This window comes from Brassica napus, chromosome C5 (assembly GCF_020379485.1).
Source record: "Brassica napus cultivar Da-Ae chromosome C5, Da-Ae, whole genome shotgun sequence".
Classification (NCBI taxonomy): Eukaryota; Viridiplantae; Streptophyta; class Magnoliopsida; order Brassicales; family Brassicaceae; genus Brassica; species Brassica napus.
Genome location: NC_063448.1, coordinates 20,766,562 through 20,783,806, shown reverse-complemented (window position 1 = coordinate 20,783,806; position 17,245 = coordinate 20,766,562). Strand labels below are relative to the sequence as shown.

The window sequence follows — 17,245 nt, the reverse complement described above, 5'->3', positions numbered from 1 at the left end:
TAAATGTCATAATAGAATCATATTATAAAATTTGCGAAAAGGGTTCAAATTGATGACGATTCTTCACAATTTTAGTCGTCAACGTTTCGGAGAAACCTCTCAATACATAAATCACTATACGATCAACGATCAATTTCATAACAAGTCACAAACTTACCCTTATAGCAGAAATGTTGAATCGCTTTCAAAAGCAAAATCCTAGAACAATGACAATGAAAAACCTAATTTTTTTTTCTAAATGATTACTTGTGTCATTTTATGCTTTATAACCCTGTCTTTTATTTTTTAACAATGACAATGAAAAACCTAATATTTTTTACACCTGTCTTTTAAGATTTTCTTTTTTGAAAAAAATTGTTTACTTTAAAAACTAAAAAAGAAAACATCTTTTTATTGAAAAATATGTAACTGTATACAATTTTGGTTTTGTCATAAACCCAATAAGATATAATTTGTTCAATACACGTGACAACTCCCTTTTTTAGTTTGGAAATCTGAGTACAACTTTTATCCGCTAAAACTATTTCTTAATTTATTTTATTTTTTTCTTCAAGCACAATATCTTTCACCTTCTTCCCCACTATCCCGTAAATCCAGCCATCAACTTCACGATCTGATACTCTATCATCAATTACCTCTCTTATATATACAAATATGAAAACCTATCGCCGGAAAAAACCCACTATCGTTTTAGCAAAAGGTATAGTGACCTTTTGGATTTTTCTGATTTTATAATCTGCAATCTTGAATTTCTTTCCCCATTTTTTCCTATATCAAATTGCCGACTCTAATCTTAATTTTTTCCAGGTATTGTTCTAGCTATGAGCAAGATGAAGCTTGCCTTCACTCCTGTTGCTCAGTTAAAGCCAGATTCTGAAAACGAAATCTGGAAAATTAAGGTTCGAGTAGTCCGTATGTGGCGATTTCAGAATGGCGTTAAGCCTGGAGATGTTGGTGGAATCGATTTAATACTTTTGGATGATAAGTTACATTATAGAATCCTGAGTTGTTTATGTTTATATGCTTCTGATAATGGTTCTATCATGTTCTAACAGGGAGATCGTATTCAAGCTTGCATTAGAGGAAAACTGATATCCAAGTTCGAGGACGATTTGGGAGAAGGAAAATGTTGTATTCTGATGAACTTTAAGTTGTCTCCTAATCTCGGGAATTACAGAGGAACACTACATCCTTTCAAGATATTTTTCACTTGGTCAACACACGTTAAGAAGAATTGCGAGAAGATTCCAAACGATTCACTTCGTTTTAATTGCATATCTTTTGATGACCTTCTTTCACAGAAGCACGATGAGAAAGTTTTTGTAGGTATGTGATTTAACCGACAGTTATATATAATGGTTTAGATTTTGTTTTATGTATTTATGAAATCTTTTTTGCTTCCACAGATGTAATTGGAGAAATTGTTGGACCTTGCGATCTGAAAGAAATTACAGTTCGTAATGCTCCATGTAAAATTTTAAATTTTCAACTCAAGGATTGTGGGTAAGTTTTCTTGAAATTTGTAACTATGCTTTTTAAAGTGTATTGATATTGACCGTTTTTTAAAACATGTTTTTTTTGTAGTGATTCAATCATTAATTGTATATTTTGGGAAAAAATATGTTGAAGACATCCATTCCTATGTTCAATCCTTTTTTGGTGGAGTTATAGTTCTGCTTTGCAGTCTTATGAGAATTAATATTTATAATGGTAAATCTGTTCATATTACTATACTTTTATTAAAAAAGACAAATATTAATGTATGTCATTTGTTTTTGAAAGAAAACTCACTATCCAAAGTGGGAAAGCTTCAACAAAGTTGTTCATTAATTCTGACATTGCTGAGATAAATGAATTCAAAGAAAAGTAAGTAGTTCGGTTTATTTTTTAAATCATATTCTATTATAATTTTCTATTTCTGATTTCTGATATTACTTTACTATACTAGAATGTCAAAAGATGTTATGTCGACAACATCATCTGGCTCCCTTTTGACTTTGTCAAATTGTACCCAAGTTTCTTCGGATCATATTCCATTTGACAATCGCAAAACAATTTCTCAGCTGTTAGCATCATATGAGGTAAGTTGTATTTTGTACTCTTTCATCAAGTTTTTTAATCAGTTACATAGGCAGCCATTTCATTTAAATTTTCTCTTTATCTGTAGGAAACAAGGTGTTGTAGATATGCAACAATATGTGCACTTAAAATTGAGGCTCCTTGGTGGTAAACCCCTACTTAAACCCTGAAACTGAAGAAATAGAAATGGATAAGTTCTCATGTGACGGATGCGAGACAATTGTTTGTTCTACAAAAACAAGGTTTGTCATTAAGCAATGTATATCATCTTTTTTTTTGTCAGTATGCTAAACTATAATTTATTTTCACAGATATCAGGTTCATTGTAAAGTCTTGGATCATACAGAAACCACTTCTTTTGTAATGTTTGACAGGGAAGTCATTCAACTAATTCACAAATCGGCATATGAGTTGTTGGAGCAACAAGTTCAGGTAAAATAGATCTTTTATTCATCTTAATATCTAAACTTATTTATTGTTTTAATGTATTTTTGCAGTTCAACGGTAGGAATGAATTCCCTAGAGAATTCAACAGCAGTAAAACACATGTCAATCACATTGATGCTTAAGCTTACCTTGATTTTATGTATATATTAGGATCTATAAATATCTCTGCAACTTTGTACAGCTGATTTTAACAATGAAATTGGTTTGTCTTGGGTTAATTAGACTGCATACAAGTGATCATGCTTCTCTAATTCAAATTGATTATCTATCTTAGATTTTATTTGTGAATCAAGTTACAATTTACAATCAGAAAACAACCTAATGAAAAAGTCCATGAAATGTTACCGATAATCCTAATATTGATATATATGTAACACTTAAGATGATTTATTTACCTCGATTTTATCAAATCGTTCATTTAATAAAACAAATGACAGAGATAGTAAAAATCATGAACCTAGGATGTGGCGATCATATGGATGTGTCGATGCCACCTCTAGGAAATAAAGCCGCATCCGTATCAGTTTTGAAAATTAAATTAGTCAAAGGCTGATAAGATTTACAAAATAGCTCACCTCAGCTCAGAAATACCCTTTATACTTGAGACGTGATGTCTTAACAGGAAAATATGAAACATGAAAATAAGCAATAAGAAAGGAAGCCATTAATAATGTGATGATCGTGGAGAAAAGAAAATGAACAAGGCAAGAAGAAAACGTGAGTGACTTTTCACAAAATAATGACAATTGGAAATAATCTTCACTTTGATCTTCCCCAAATATTTCTGCAACTCCTAAGAACCTAATTTCCTAAATTTATTCTCATCTTCATGTTAAAAGTTAAATTTTTATATATTCAGTTGCATATAAATAAATGATAACAAATTTAATGTTACTAAGCAGTTTCAAATTTCAATTTTTTTTAATTTATACAGTTAATTTTGTATAATATTAAGAAATCATTTACTAATTATATATGGAATCTTATTTTTATCCTATTGGCAATGCCCGTGCATTGAACTGCAGTTATGAATCATCAAAAATAATTTTGTTGTGCACTCTCAATTGCATCCTCAATAACCATATCAATAGACACAGTTTTATTTTTATCTCTACAGCTTCCACAATTTCAGAATGAGGTATATCTCCAATCCGAATTCCGGTTCGGCTTTTTGGGTTTCGTTATTTTGGTTTAAAAAAAAATAGCTACCATATTAAAACCATATCTACTTTGGTTTGGTTTGGTTTATATACTGTCGGTTTTCCGGTTACTACCAAAAACTATGAATATATTCACTTTTATGACATTTTATGAATTTTACTTTATTTGATTAGATATCGGCTTTATTAAAACATGAAAATAATTAGTAACCATATTTAGTTAATAATAATATCTTAATAGAATAAAAATAAGAAAATAGTAATTCATTATATTATTAAATAAGTAAATGGTAGCACACATATTTGTCAACGAAAAACTTAAATTTTATTTAATTTGATAAAAAAAAGAAAAAAAACCTTTAACTTAAAAAAAAAATTGAATAACTAAAATCAGCATTTTAAGTATCGAAATCATATCAATAAAATAAATTATTTATATTATATAATTTACATATAATTATACTACTATATTTAAATTAATCGGTTTGTTCTGTTTGACCAGTTTATATACTAAATCATATTCATATACAAAATTTAATTTTACTATGCAGTTTTAAATTTCAAATTTTTAATTTATATAATTAATTTTGTATAATATTAAAAATCATTTACTAATTATATGTGAAATTTTTTTTATGGTAATGGCAATGCCCGTGCATAGCACGGGCCAAAATACTAGTAGTAGATAAAACTAGGTCTGGGACGGATCGGGTATCCGGGTAATTTTAAGATATCTGGATCCGGATCCTTATCCGGCGAATCCATAATTTTACTATCCTTATCCGGATCCGGGGTTCGCGGATATCCGGGTGTCGGATATCCTTCTAAAAATTATAATATCCGGCGGATATCCGGATCTCGATTTGGATCCTTAAAATAAATAAAAAATAATATTAATATATATAAAATATTAACAATAATTTAAAAATAAAAATATATATAATGTTTTTAATTATTTCTATGTATAATATTACAAAATTTACATAAAATTTATATATACTATTATAAAAATGAAAATAGATTAAATAAAATTAGTTTTTATATATAGATATTACTATTTTTGAAATAGTTATTAATAAAATTTACGGATCCGGATATCCGGACTAAAAAATCAAGATATCCGGATCCGGATTCGGCTTTGACGGATCCAACATTTTACTATCCGGATCCGGATTCGGCCTCTCCGGATATCCGGATTTTCGGATCGGATCCGGATCGGATCACGGATCGAATCCGGATCTCGGATAAAAGTTCCAGGCCTAGATAAAACGATGCATTTTTCTTTTTTCTCTATTAACTAGAAAATGTATGGGCCGAAATCCAACTAATATTTAGGCTAACAATACTAACGATTAGTCCAACTTCGGATTTATCTAATAAAGTATAATATATTTCTCCAATTTTGTCTAACCAAATCACCATAAATTAGTTGTCATTTTACAAGTATTTAACACAAAAATTCATTGATTCACACCAGTGGCGGATGTAGGAGTCCATTTAGACGGGGGCACATAATTTTATTTCAGCATATTTAGTTGTAGGTTTAGAGGAGCATTGCATGAATTGTATAGATTATGCAAGGAAAATAAAAAAGAGACGGGGGCACGTGACCCCGTACGTCTTCACCTACGTCCGCTCCTGATTCACACATAAGGAATTGCAGGACCTGAGAAGGGTGAGAAAGTCCCACCTGAAAGAAAAGGGCAGGCACTCTCGTCTTTTAACCCCTACAAGATCGCTTTGCTTGTTAACTAACAAATCTAGAAGATCGTTGTTTCGAGTTAATCCGTCAAATTTCCAGTAGGAAATAGAAATATCAAACCGATTTCTGAATGTAAAGATGCAACTAATGACTGATTCGCATATTGAAAAAATGTTTGGAATGATAAGTAAAATGGGAAACAAAAGGGACAAAATTTAGACATAAAATTTTGATAATTTTCTGAAAGTTTCAAAAAACATACTTTTGAAACTTTTTCTATTTATTTTTGAAAATTAGTGCGCTAATATTATTTTTGTTAAGGTCAAAATAACGAATTAAAGATACAATGCATTTGTACTTTCATTAATCTCTTAACCAAAAGATACATTGCATTGCATTCCTTGTGACCAAAGGATCCGGAGTGTAGTCCATGTTTTTTTTTTTTTTTTTTTAACGCAAGTCCATCGTTTATTGATTCCTCCTAAAACCCATCGCCCTCTTTTTCTTAAACCCTAGTTGGCTAGTTCTGACATGCCTCTCTGATTCAGAATTTATCTGGGCCATGGCCTGATGTGAAATTTTAGAAGCTATAAACATTTTTAATAACTTAATAAAAAAAATTCTGCAATTTGGAAATCTATACTCATATAAAAAACTTCCAGAATTTTTAAAAACGAATGACCAATAACTTTTTTTTTGCTAAATTGTAAATGTCATTAATCAAGATGAATGTTTGGTTACAAAATGGATCGCAACCAGATTCTACTCTAGAGCCATTCTGAATCTTAGGGAACGCAAAAAGTTTTAAAAAAACCCCAAGACACAAAGAGATTAACTCAAAGCTTGCCAACGATGGTGAACCTTGAAGTTAATAAACATTATAGGACAAGAGACATCAAATTAAATTTCCCACCCAAGCTTCTTGACAACTAGAGTAACCAGACCATTAAGAGAATAGCTAGAGGCAAGTTCAGTCAAGCACTCACCGAAGTGGCTCAAGCAGGGATCGACAAAGGCGGCTAGCTGTTGCTCCGGAGCTCCACTAGAGGAGGAAGAAGCTGACAAATGGGCCCAAGCTAACGCAGCAGACGACAAAAATGTAGACCTGAGGAAACACCGCTGAAAGTGAAAGCACAAGTTACTGTCAAGCGCAGCCGGTAAATGCAGCTCCCCATCCGGCTGCACGACACAAAGGATGCGGTGGAGAGAGCAAGTAAATGAAGAAGTTATCTGCCAGAGCTTGGGAGAAGGGAAATGAAGAACTGAAGGAGAAGTGAAACTCTTTGAAAAACAAGTGACCGAACCGAGAAGAGAAAGCTCTTCCTTGAAAGCAGGTGATGCCATTACAGAACCCCAGGAGTCGACATCGAGAACAACAAGGAGAGCCAATCGAACTATGAAAGGCACGCTATGGTTGACGTCTCTGAAGAAGGCCGATATTTTATTAGGTTGTGCCCAGATCCAATGCTACTGTGGGGTTCATCAGAAGAAAACCAACTTAAACAGCTCTAATAAGAATCATGGGCAGTCCTAGGCATAAATCAATAAAACATTTGGTGTTGCCCCCAAATTTGCATCTCAAGTTTTAAGTTAATACACATACTTTATATATCTCTTTAATTATAAATATTAAGTTATTAAAGTTTTTATTAAATTGTCTATGGTCCCAATAAAAATATTATTCTTCGATTTGATGTTTTATAAACCAACTTGAGAGAAATGTTGTTGATTCAATTAAATTATCATTCTAAAACAATAACTAATTGTTATTTTATTAAAATGCTGATTTTTAACACAAACTTATATTAAATGAATCTCAAAGTTTGGTGATAGACATAAAGACAAACTCATCGGCCAGGACCTGTTTCGCTAACCTATCAGCAACACTGTTACTCACACGTGAGATCCAGCGAAAAGAGATGACCATAGAGCTAATTTCGGCAGTGATGCCATAAAGTTCCAAAACTGCTGAAACAGAGTTAACGGCTTGGATGATTTGCGCTGAATCAAACTTGCAAGAGATGCTTGAGTACCCCAGCTGTTTGTTAAAATTAAAATTTTACTTCTTAAAGTTACAATTATTTGTTAAAAAGTTACAATTATTTAACAGATCCCAAAATTTTATATATCTACAGAACATAAATTTGTAGGATTTAAAGGATAATTGTTTTTGGCCTACTGTTAATATATATATGTATATATATATATATATATATTTTTTTTTTTTGATGATCCTGGTATCCAGAGCCTCGAAAAGATCCGACTAGCGCCAATGACCGTCCACCGGAGCTTAGCCGGGGAGCCCGCCGAGGCATCCAGAAGGGCTGGTGATCACCCCATGTAAATCCCACCAGTGGCCACACGTTAGCAAGATTCTCCGTATTGGGCCCAAAGGGTCCCTCAAGATATATAATATTAGTTCTTTGGTTTCTACTTTTTTGTTCTGAATCCAAAATCTATTTCCTTAACAGTGAAAACAATGGGTTAAAGATGTAACACAAGAGGAAATCAGCTTAGACCAGTGGTTTAATCATAAGTTTATTAATATTTATATATTAGGAGGCCCGAGTTTCAAGTTTCACATAAGATGAAATATACTAATTAATAGAGTAAAACTTGCATGAGATCTCTAATATAGTATAAGTAAGACCATGTCCAACGGTGGATTTCATCCGGTCCATAAGACAAATCCTTAAGCATAATTGTAATTAAATACTATTATTAGTGATAAATCGACGAAGGATTGGTCCGTCGCAGCGGACTTAAGGATTCAATCCTTAGCAACGTGTCACGTGGTGAGTGGGTCGATTTTGTCTTTGGTTTGTGTAGGGTCGAAAAAAAAAATCATTCTCGAGCCAAGCCGAAAAAAAAATTTCTTCTCGAGAGAAAGGCGATTTCGAGACGATTTTGCTCGATCTCTCTTCCTCGGCTCGTGTAAGGTAAATCGAAGCTTTAACTCGTAGATTTATCGATTAGAGATCACTCTCCATCTTGTTTGTTCTGTATTAAGGGTTTGGTTCTCGGATTTCGACCGATTTGAGAAAATTTTCAAATTAGGGTTTCAAAAATATTTGGGGATAAATCGATTTCGGGATTCTTTGGGGGTTTAGATAGGGTTTCGAAACGTTTTTGGTTTGTATCGGTCTCGGATCTCCTCTCTGTGTCTTATACGGATTGAAACCGTATCGGGTTTCAATCGATTGCCGTTTCTTAACTGTTTTTGATATTGTATTTGTTCCTTGTCGTTGGTTTGCTACCTTCTCGTTCATGTGCTTTTGATTATTTTTCTTTTAAATTGTTCTTACTCATTCTTTGCTGTTGATTTTATTGGTCCTTAAACAAGCTGTGGAGGTGGATACAAAAGAAGCCCAAGGTGTCGAACCAGAAGTTAGACCTCCCGGGGTTAAAGCGGCGAAAGCTAGTACCAAGAAGAAGAAGAGTGGCAGGGAGGAGGAGTTGTCGAGGCTACATGGGGTTTTAGAAATTAAGGAAAAACTGTCTAAACAAAAGCTTCTTGGTCGTTTACTAGCTAAGAAAGAACCTCTCTCAGATATGGAAAACAGTCTCATGCTCAAACTAATGTCCGAAATGATATGATCTATTTTCAATCTTGCTTTTGAGGTAGAAATGTTTGTGTACTTGATCGTTTGTGTAAATATATCATATTACTGATTGTTTTTTAATGGTTATGACAGGTTACTAACTCTTGTCACTATGTTTTGACAGGTTACTCGCATGTGGGAAGGAGTCACGGGTGCATTTGGTCTTTATCTGATGGAGTAGGATTCACGGGTGATGGAGTAGGAATCACGGGTGTAGCTGTAGAAGTCACGGGTGTTGGAGTAGGAAGCACGGGTGTAGTTGTATGAGTCACGGGTCACTCTCTTTAGCATATGTATTATAAGTAGTAGTTGTAGTCTTTGCGGTGTAGTAGAAACTTGTTTCCTCTTGAGAGTCAAGTTCATGTTTTCAGAGAGTTTGTAATCTACTCTCATTGTTTTCCTCGGATCATATGTAAGTTCAAGTTCAAGTCTAGCTTCTCTTTGTATCAAAATGTCATCATCTTCATCCGATGGTCTAGACGAAAGAATAGACGAACTTGTTGATGAAATCGTTGAAGATTACTACAACGACATAGTGGAGGACCAACCCGATGATGAGGCGAACCGTGCTTATATTGAACGAGACCGTGAAGGAGGAGATGATCAGTTATGGAATGACTACTTCAGTGAAGACCCGACATACTCGGCACAAATATTTAGAAGACGTTTCCGCATGAAAAAGAATTTATTCCTGCGTATTGTCAGAGCCCTAAAGCAGAACTTTATATTCTTTCAGCAGAGAAAAGATGCAACCGGGAGGTGGGGTCTATCATCACTACAAAAGTGTACGGCGGCTATTCGTCTGCTTGCTTATGGTACAACGGCTGACTCGGTTGACGAATATCTCCGACTTGCTGACACCACAGCACACTCTTGTTTACATCATTTCACTGACGCAGTTATACAGTTATTTGGCGATGAGTATCTACGACGACCCACAAAGGAGGATCTTCAACGACTACTCTATATTGGAGAGCAACGCGGTTTTCCAGGGATGGTTGGGAGCATTGACTGTATGCATTGGGAGTGGAAAAACTGCTCAACCGCTTGGAAAGGACAATACACACGTGGATCCGGAAAACCGACGATTGTTTTAGAGGCTGTAGCTTCACAAGATCTTTGGATATGGCACGCTTTCTTCGGTCTTCCAGGTACCTTAAACGATATTAATGTCCTCGATCGGTCTCCTGTTTTTGACGATATTTTAGAAGGTCGAGCTCCGAGGGTAAGGTACATGGTCAACGGACACATGTATAAGTTGGCATACTATCTCACAGACGGTATATATCCAAAATGGTCAACATTTATCCAATCTATCACACTCCCTCAATGTCCCAAACAAGCGTTATTTGCTAAATGGCAAGAAGCAGCCCGAAAAGATGTCGAGCGGGCATTTGGAGTATTGCAAGCTCGGTTTGCGATTGTGAAAAACCCGGTTCGTACATTGGACATAGAGAAGATAGGGAAGATTATGAGAGCATGTATCATACTACACAATATGATAGTTGAAGATGAACGAGATGGTTATACAAACCAGGTTAATATTTCAGATTTTCAAGAAGGAGAATCTTCCAGAACCTCGGAGGTCCTAAACGAAATTCCTACATTGTTCAATGATACATTTCCCGACTGCAATGATCTTCGTGATAGGCAAACTCATGATCGATTGAAGAATGATTTGATCGAAAACATTTGGAATAAATTTGGTAATCAAGATTAATAATTAGTTCTCTTTGGAATATTATTCAATCATTGTATCTTTTTTTTTAATAATGCAATTAATAAAATTTCAATTTTAATTTTTTTTTTAAAAAAAAAATATTTTATTCCTAAGGACTCCTTCTTCGGGATCACCATTGGACGAGTATTTTAGATCCGAATCCTTAACTATTGAAAAAAAAAAAGCTTAAAATATGATTAAAGACTCATGTGGGAGTATCACCATTGTATTTGGTCTAAAACTACTATGTCATGAGTGAATTTTATAATTTATGATGGTGTATACTATTAAAATTATCAGTTGTATAGTTATCTATATAATGGGTGTGATTGGTAGTGGCTGTGAGTGCTCTCTACAGCCTCATTTTTTTCTAGAGCACTAAATCTACACCAATCTTGATTTCTATTTTTTTTTAAGTTCACAGCTTTTTTATAAAATCCACAGCACTTCTTTGAAATTATATCTTTACAATTTCTCTGCAGAGACAAAAATCTACAGCCCATATTTAAAGACTTTTAAAAATTAAAAATCTAAAGCCAAAGCAATAAAAACCACAGTAATATTTCTACAGTCAAAAAATGAAATCACAGCACTTACCAATCAACCCCAATATCTAACAATACTAAAAATGGAATATCCTCCACTCTCAAACCCTCCACGTAAGATTAAAAAATCCACCAATCAAAACATGGCAGCTGCTAACATAGTGACACGTTTCCTCTCTACTTCCTTCGGCTCTCTGGAAAATAGAAATTGTTACGAAAATCCTGCCATCACTTTTTATTTGCACCGTCAATCTCTCTTCGTATTCTTCCCTTAGATCCAATGTTTCAAACAAATACATAACTGCAAAATTTTAAGATTCAATCACCAAGCCAACGGGCCAAGCAGTTTCCTTCCTCTTCCGCCATCTCGGCGCTAATCAGTAAGGATTCGATCAGTGCGAAGAAACGAAGCATTGGATTTGGGGTCAGCAGGTGTGCAAGCTTCTATGCGCCTCCCCTAATCAATCAGGTTCCATCTCTTCTCTCTCTCTATCTCTCTCTCTCTCTCTCAATATCATGCATCTCCCCTTATGAAGTTGTATGATGCATTGCATTCGTCGGAGCTTTTTAGTAGGTTCGGATGTGCAGAAACAAGGTAAGATTATTCCGACTCTCTCGAAACTGCTCAGATGCTTAGTATAGACACATAAGCTTCCAATTTCTGTTATCTTATATTTGATCCATGTCTTCTTACAGTGTCTAACAAAGAGATCTCGAACTGGATTATGTATGAATTCGTTGGTCTTCTAGGATTTCGTGTGAGATTACTTGAAATCAATCAAGTATTGGAATCAATCCGTCAAGCTTTTCACCACCAGGTTCATATCTTTCTCCCTCACGACTCCCATTTAATCTTAACCCAAATTTTTTCATGCTTAAATTGGAGCTGTTTGGTACATGTGTGGTTGTGGAGCTGCATAAACTGGATAAAGATTATTCCGAGTCTCTCAGATGCTTAGTACAACCACGTAATCTTCCCTTCCCTTTCTCCCTATCTTATTTTGTTATAATGGGTAAGGTAAGAGCTTAATAATGTATAGAATGTGATTATTATCTTATATAAGTTGCAGGTATGGATTCTGTAAAATCAATATATGAAATTCATGGTATAAATTCTTTTGATCACATGCAACAGGTCAAGTGATGGTGGCGGTGGAATCTGTGATTCCTCCGATCGTCGGAATATACGTCCCCCCCATCTTCCCAACTCTGTAAGACCCTCTTTCCTCTGTTTTTATTTCCTTTTGGTCTTCTGTGCTAAATATTAGCTTCCCTCGGCCACGAATCCTCAGGTTAGTACATGATCAGACCTGCATATTGCATATTAGTAGGCACCATATGCAATCGTTGTTTGTCATTGAACATCGTCCCTTTTGATTTCTTCATTTTTCTCACTTTAACAAATTCTTATATTTACCTTCCAATAACTAATTATCATTACACTTATATAGGTAGCGAGTTTTGAATGCTTCACTGGACTGATGGTGTTCTCCAAGTTCATAGCCTGCAGTGAATGTCAAACAAAAGTAACCTGAGTAGCCACATCATAGGTCTGCCTATAAATGCAATAACCACAACACCATAGGAGTTGTCAAGTACGTACCTTCCTATAACTATTTATGCATTGATTAGAACAATTCTTACTTTAGTATTAAAAGTGTATCCATATGTGATCCAAGTGCTGCTGAAGAATCAGAGAAGGGTTGTAAGAAAGACAAATTCATCCAAACCAGAGTAAGGAACTTCACGAAGTATTTTCTTATATGGAATAACAATAACGTCTTTTTATAATTTATGTGCACGTAAATAATTGGATTTTCTTCTTATGGCTATAGTTACATGCTTTTTGGAATATGGAACTAGGGAGACAGCTGAGAATGCGGTTAGTGTCAAATAAAAGTTACCCGACAGGTATGATATTTTAGTTAGCCTCTTCGGAAGGAATGGGTGTGTTTATCTGCTGTAATTAATGGGTTCAGTGCAGACTACATTGAATAACGAGCAAGACTGGAGAAATGGGTTGCGTGTTAAGCTTCTTGAACATGCAGTAAGTAATCCCTGAAGAACCTTTAACTGAAACACACATGGAATCAAACTATAGCTTTTATAAAATCGACTGCTTATTCACTATAGAGAAAGTTTGCACGGAGAATACTAACTATGAAGGAAGTAGATCCAGAGAAGGACAATACAGGCCGAGTGCATGGTCAAACTAAAGGTGAGGAGAACAAAAACTCAAATGAACATCATCATCACCGTCACCATCATCCTGATACTTCAGTTGATATCGTGAGTGCCATCTTTATTTCTATTTCTAGATCTCCTGGTTTTGTTAAAGTATTTGATTAAAAGTTAGGGTATCAACATTACAGTCTGGAATATTTAGAAGTTGACTTAACTGATTCTACTAACAACTCGCAATGCAGTGATGGCTTTAAGCTGTTTAAAATCATCTATCACGGTCCCAACAGCTGTTCTTCTTCTAGGAGGCTGCCTCTTCGCCTGTAAGTTATTGATCTCATGACACACATGTTTCTATATTTGGATTTTTTGGTCAATTTCACTAAAGGTTTTGTATTTTCTCTACTAGAATACTGAATATAACGACTCTGGTAGCAAGGGATCTCTCTTTGGGGGTTTGACTGGCTCTATCCTTACGGCATCTGTATGATCTCTCTCTATTCTTATTCGTTATTTCCAGTTTCTTTATAGCCATTTATTCTCCTTGGATGAAATGTCTAAGAAACTAATGCACTGTTCAAAAATTTTGTTTGTGCTTAATGTTCTTCTCCTCGAAGCTTTATTTTAGTTCCTTGAGAAAATGATGTTGTGTGTCTCTTTAGGGAGGCCTCGGATACTATCTTCACATTTGATATGCTAAAATCTTTTGTTACTGTGGCATAGTCCAATTCCTTTAAATTATATGGTGATGTAATAAATGCAATCACCTGATTCTCTCCTATGCATTCTTCCTTTCTGAATTGAAATACCATGTTGCCCAGTGTAAGATGTAAAGGTCTGTTCAACCCTACTTACTAATATGTTCGGAAGCCTGTCTGATTGCAGCTACATTGACGCTTTTTGTTTTCTTTTCTATTTTATGAGGTGTATTTAGGGATGTTAACATGGGTAATTATCCATGGGTTTACCCAAACCCACTAATAATGGGTTGGGTTTTTACCCGTTTAAGATTTATTGGGTCGATTATGGGTATTAATTTTGAAACCCATATTTATATTGGGTAAATATAAAAGGGTAATGGTGTACCCATGGGTTTTCAGTTATATTATTATATTTTCACCATTTTAATTAAATTATATAAAATTTGCAAAAAACGTTTTTTCCGCCAAAACCGTAAAAATAAATTATCTCACAGAAACCAAAATATGAGTTTTCCCGCTGAAACCGAAAAATCGAGTTTTCCTGTCAAAACCGCAAAACCGAGTTTTTCCGCCAAAATCATAAAACCAAGTTTTTCTGTCAAAACCGCAAAACCGAGTGTTCTCGGAAAACCGCAAAACCGAATTTTCCCGCCAAAACCTCAAAACCGAGTTTTCCGCCAAAACCTTAAAATCGAGTTTTCCGACTGAAAACCGCAAAACCGAGTTTTCCGACTGAAAACCGCAAAATCGAGTTTTCCCGCCAAAACCGCAAACCCGAATTTTCCCGCCAAAACCTCAAAACCGAGTTTTCCGCCAAAACCTTAAAATCGAGTTTTCCGACTGAAAACCGCAAAACCGAGTTTTCCCGCCAAAACCGTAAAACTGAGTTTTCTTGCCAAAACCGCAAAAACAAGTTTTTCCGCCAAAACCGCAAAACCCAAATTTTCCGCCAAAACCGCAAAACCCAAATTTCCTGCCAAAACCGCAAAACGAGTTTTCCTGCCGAAACCAAAAAACCAAGTTTTCCCGCCGAAACCGAAAAACGAGTTTTCCCGCCGAAATCGCAAAAACGAGTTTTTCCGCCAAAAACGCAAAGCAAGTTTTTCCGCCAAAATCGCAAAATCGAGTTTTCCCGCCAAAATCACAAAATGAGTTTTCCCGCCAAAACCGGAAAATCGAATTTTCCTGCCGAAACCGCAAAACCGATTTTCTCGTCAAAATCGAAAACGGGTTTTCCCGCCAAAATCGTAAACGAGTTTTTGCGCCAAAACAAGTTTTTTTATAAAATTGTGAAATCTTGTTTATATATTAAAACTGACATTAATGATATTAATATTTTATATGATATTTTTAGAATAAATAAGATAATATTTTGGGTACCCATCGGTAAACCTATACCCTATTGGGTTATTTTTTGGGTTTGGATTTCAACTTTGATGTTTCTGGGTTTTTACAGGTTGGGTATAAACTGGGTTGGGTTATTTGTGGATTGGGCTGGGCTGGGTTATTTTACCCTAAGTTAACATCCCTAGGTGTATTGTGTCTCAATTATGTTCCTGTAAAATTTGTTCCTACAAAACTTTTGTTTCCTTTTGTGCTTCCTGTTGAGCATAGTTAAGCAACCACATCTTCTTTGTTTAGCTGTTGAAATCTCTAGACTCAGTTAGCATTTCAATGTTTGAAAATCTGTTTGGCCTACTACCTTACTAAATCACCAAAGACGAGACTTCTTAGCGATACCATAGGACCTGGCTCTACCTTTCTTTTCTCTTTGGTCTTTGGTAAGCTCCTCTTGAGAAGAAGATAATGTTGTCTTTCATATATATGTTCAAATGTCTTTCTTCAACTTGGCGTCTTCCCGAAAACCGGTCCCAGCAGGCCTCATCATATTGTCCTTTGTAATGGTGTATAAGCACGATAGTTTTACCTGTGGTTGTATCCAGCCCTGCTCTATTGTTGCCACTGCCGTAGCCGAGATGAGCATGGGCCTTTAGCCAAATAGAAAATTCTTCAAAGCATGTACCAAACACACAGTTTTGCTTTTGCCCACACCCCAATAAGTAGCAAAGCTTTTTGAGGCGTATGTAGAGTAAATAATGATAATCAAACACAGATGTATTTTCTTTAAAGCCAAAAGTTTTTGTAGCTATTCCATCGTCAATGAACCATGTAGTAAGAGAACTTTGAATATATATGTGACCTACTCTTTGGAAAAACAAAAGTCTCTTTAAGGCACATGTATGCGGTCATGAAAATAAAAACTTCAAATCGTAAGAAAATCTATGAGAATTAAAGTTATAAATATTTGGAGATTAAAGAAGGCAACAAAATAATAATTTATATTGTGATTTCACAGGAATAATATATGCATTATATATATACATATCAAATATAACATACTGATACAAAAGTTTAGTATTTTTTGGTTGTTTTATTTTGGTCTAGATACTCAGATCACCTCTAGGTTGAGCAATATAATATGTTTTTGATGCAAAAAAACAACTGATATATATAAAAATCAATTATTTACTTGAGAAACTTAATAAACTAAACATCAATTAAATCATCAATTTTACTTTAGAAATGTGTATACTGTTAATTTAAAAATAGTTAAAAAACAAGCAGCTCCCACAATCATTTTATAATGCTTATCTATGGACTACTAATATAAAACAAAGTTTCTAATGGTATAGTTACAAGTTATGTAAATTATTTTCTCTACCAGAAAATATCACAACTTGGAAAATTCAATATTTAAAATGAAAATATTAATTATATAATTTTTAAGGAAATCAAAATTTACTTCCCAATATTTTGGATTAATCATTTAATTTTTACGACATATAACACATATATATATCCCCTATACTATATTTGCGAAGTGATTTTGCCACATGTCCTTTCTACGATCAATTTCACAAAACAAATATGATATGTATACTGAAATTGATGATATGTCTTATAGCTTAATATGACATGGAAAATTGCATTTAATGTTAATTTATATTTTTTATAAACTTTTTAAAATATGATAATAACTCATATATTACATTTAATGTCAATTTATATTTTTGGAAATTTTTTTAGAATATGAGAATAACTCATAAA

At 34.3% G+C, this 17,245-nt stretch overlaps 1 protein-coding gene and 1 long non-coding RNA gene across 28 annotated transcripts; both read left to right on the top strand.

Moving 5' to 3' along the window:
* Nucleotides 1-4,544, top strand: LOC106398076. Its single transcript, XR_007324157.1, has 3 exons — nucleotides 1-700; nucleotides 808-1,866; nucleotides 1,949-4,544. It is a non-coding gene; the product is annotated as an uncharacterized LOC106398076 (long non-coding RNA).
* Nucleotides 4,545-4,857: 313 nt separating this feature from the next.
* Nucleotides 4,858-15,725, top strand: LOC111210902 (putative nuclease HARBI1). Of its 27 annotated transcripts, none has more exons than XM_048758938.1 (12): nucleotides 4,858-11,724; nucleotides 11,830-11,850; nucleotides 11,952-12,073; nucleotides 12,169-12,223; nucleotides 12,391-12,466; nucleotides 12,707-12,850; nucleotides 12,935-12,989; nucleotides 13,091-13,166; nucleotides 13,240-13,302; nucleotides 13,389-13,544; nucleotides 13,682-13,759; nucleotides 13,846-14,148. In XM_048758938.1, exon 1 carries the CDS (start codon nucleotides 9,442-9,444, stop codon nucleotides 10,708-10,710), a length of 1,269 nt encoding a protein of 422 aa, XP_048614895.1. In that variant the 5' UTR covers nucleotides 4,858-9,441; the 3' UTR covers nucleotides 10,711-11,724; nucleotides 11,830-11,850; nucleotides 11,952-12,073; nucleotides 12,169-12,223; nucleotides 12,391-12,466; nucleotides 12,707-12,850; nucleotides 12,935-12,989; nucleotides 13,091-13,166; nucleotides 13,240-13,302; nucleotides 13,389-13,544; nucleotides 13,682-13,759; nucleotides 13,846-14,148. The 27 variants fall into 27 exon arrangements, 24 of the variants coding, with proteins under 24 accessions (XP_048614895.1, XP_048614897.1, XP_048614894.1 ...); XM_048758940.1 differs by having other exon boundaries at nucleotides 11,827-11,850; nucleotides 12,006-12,073; XM_048758937.1 differs by having other exon boundaries at nucleotides 11,827-11,850.
* Nucleotides 15,726-17,245: the final 1,520 nt, after the last annotated feature.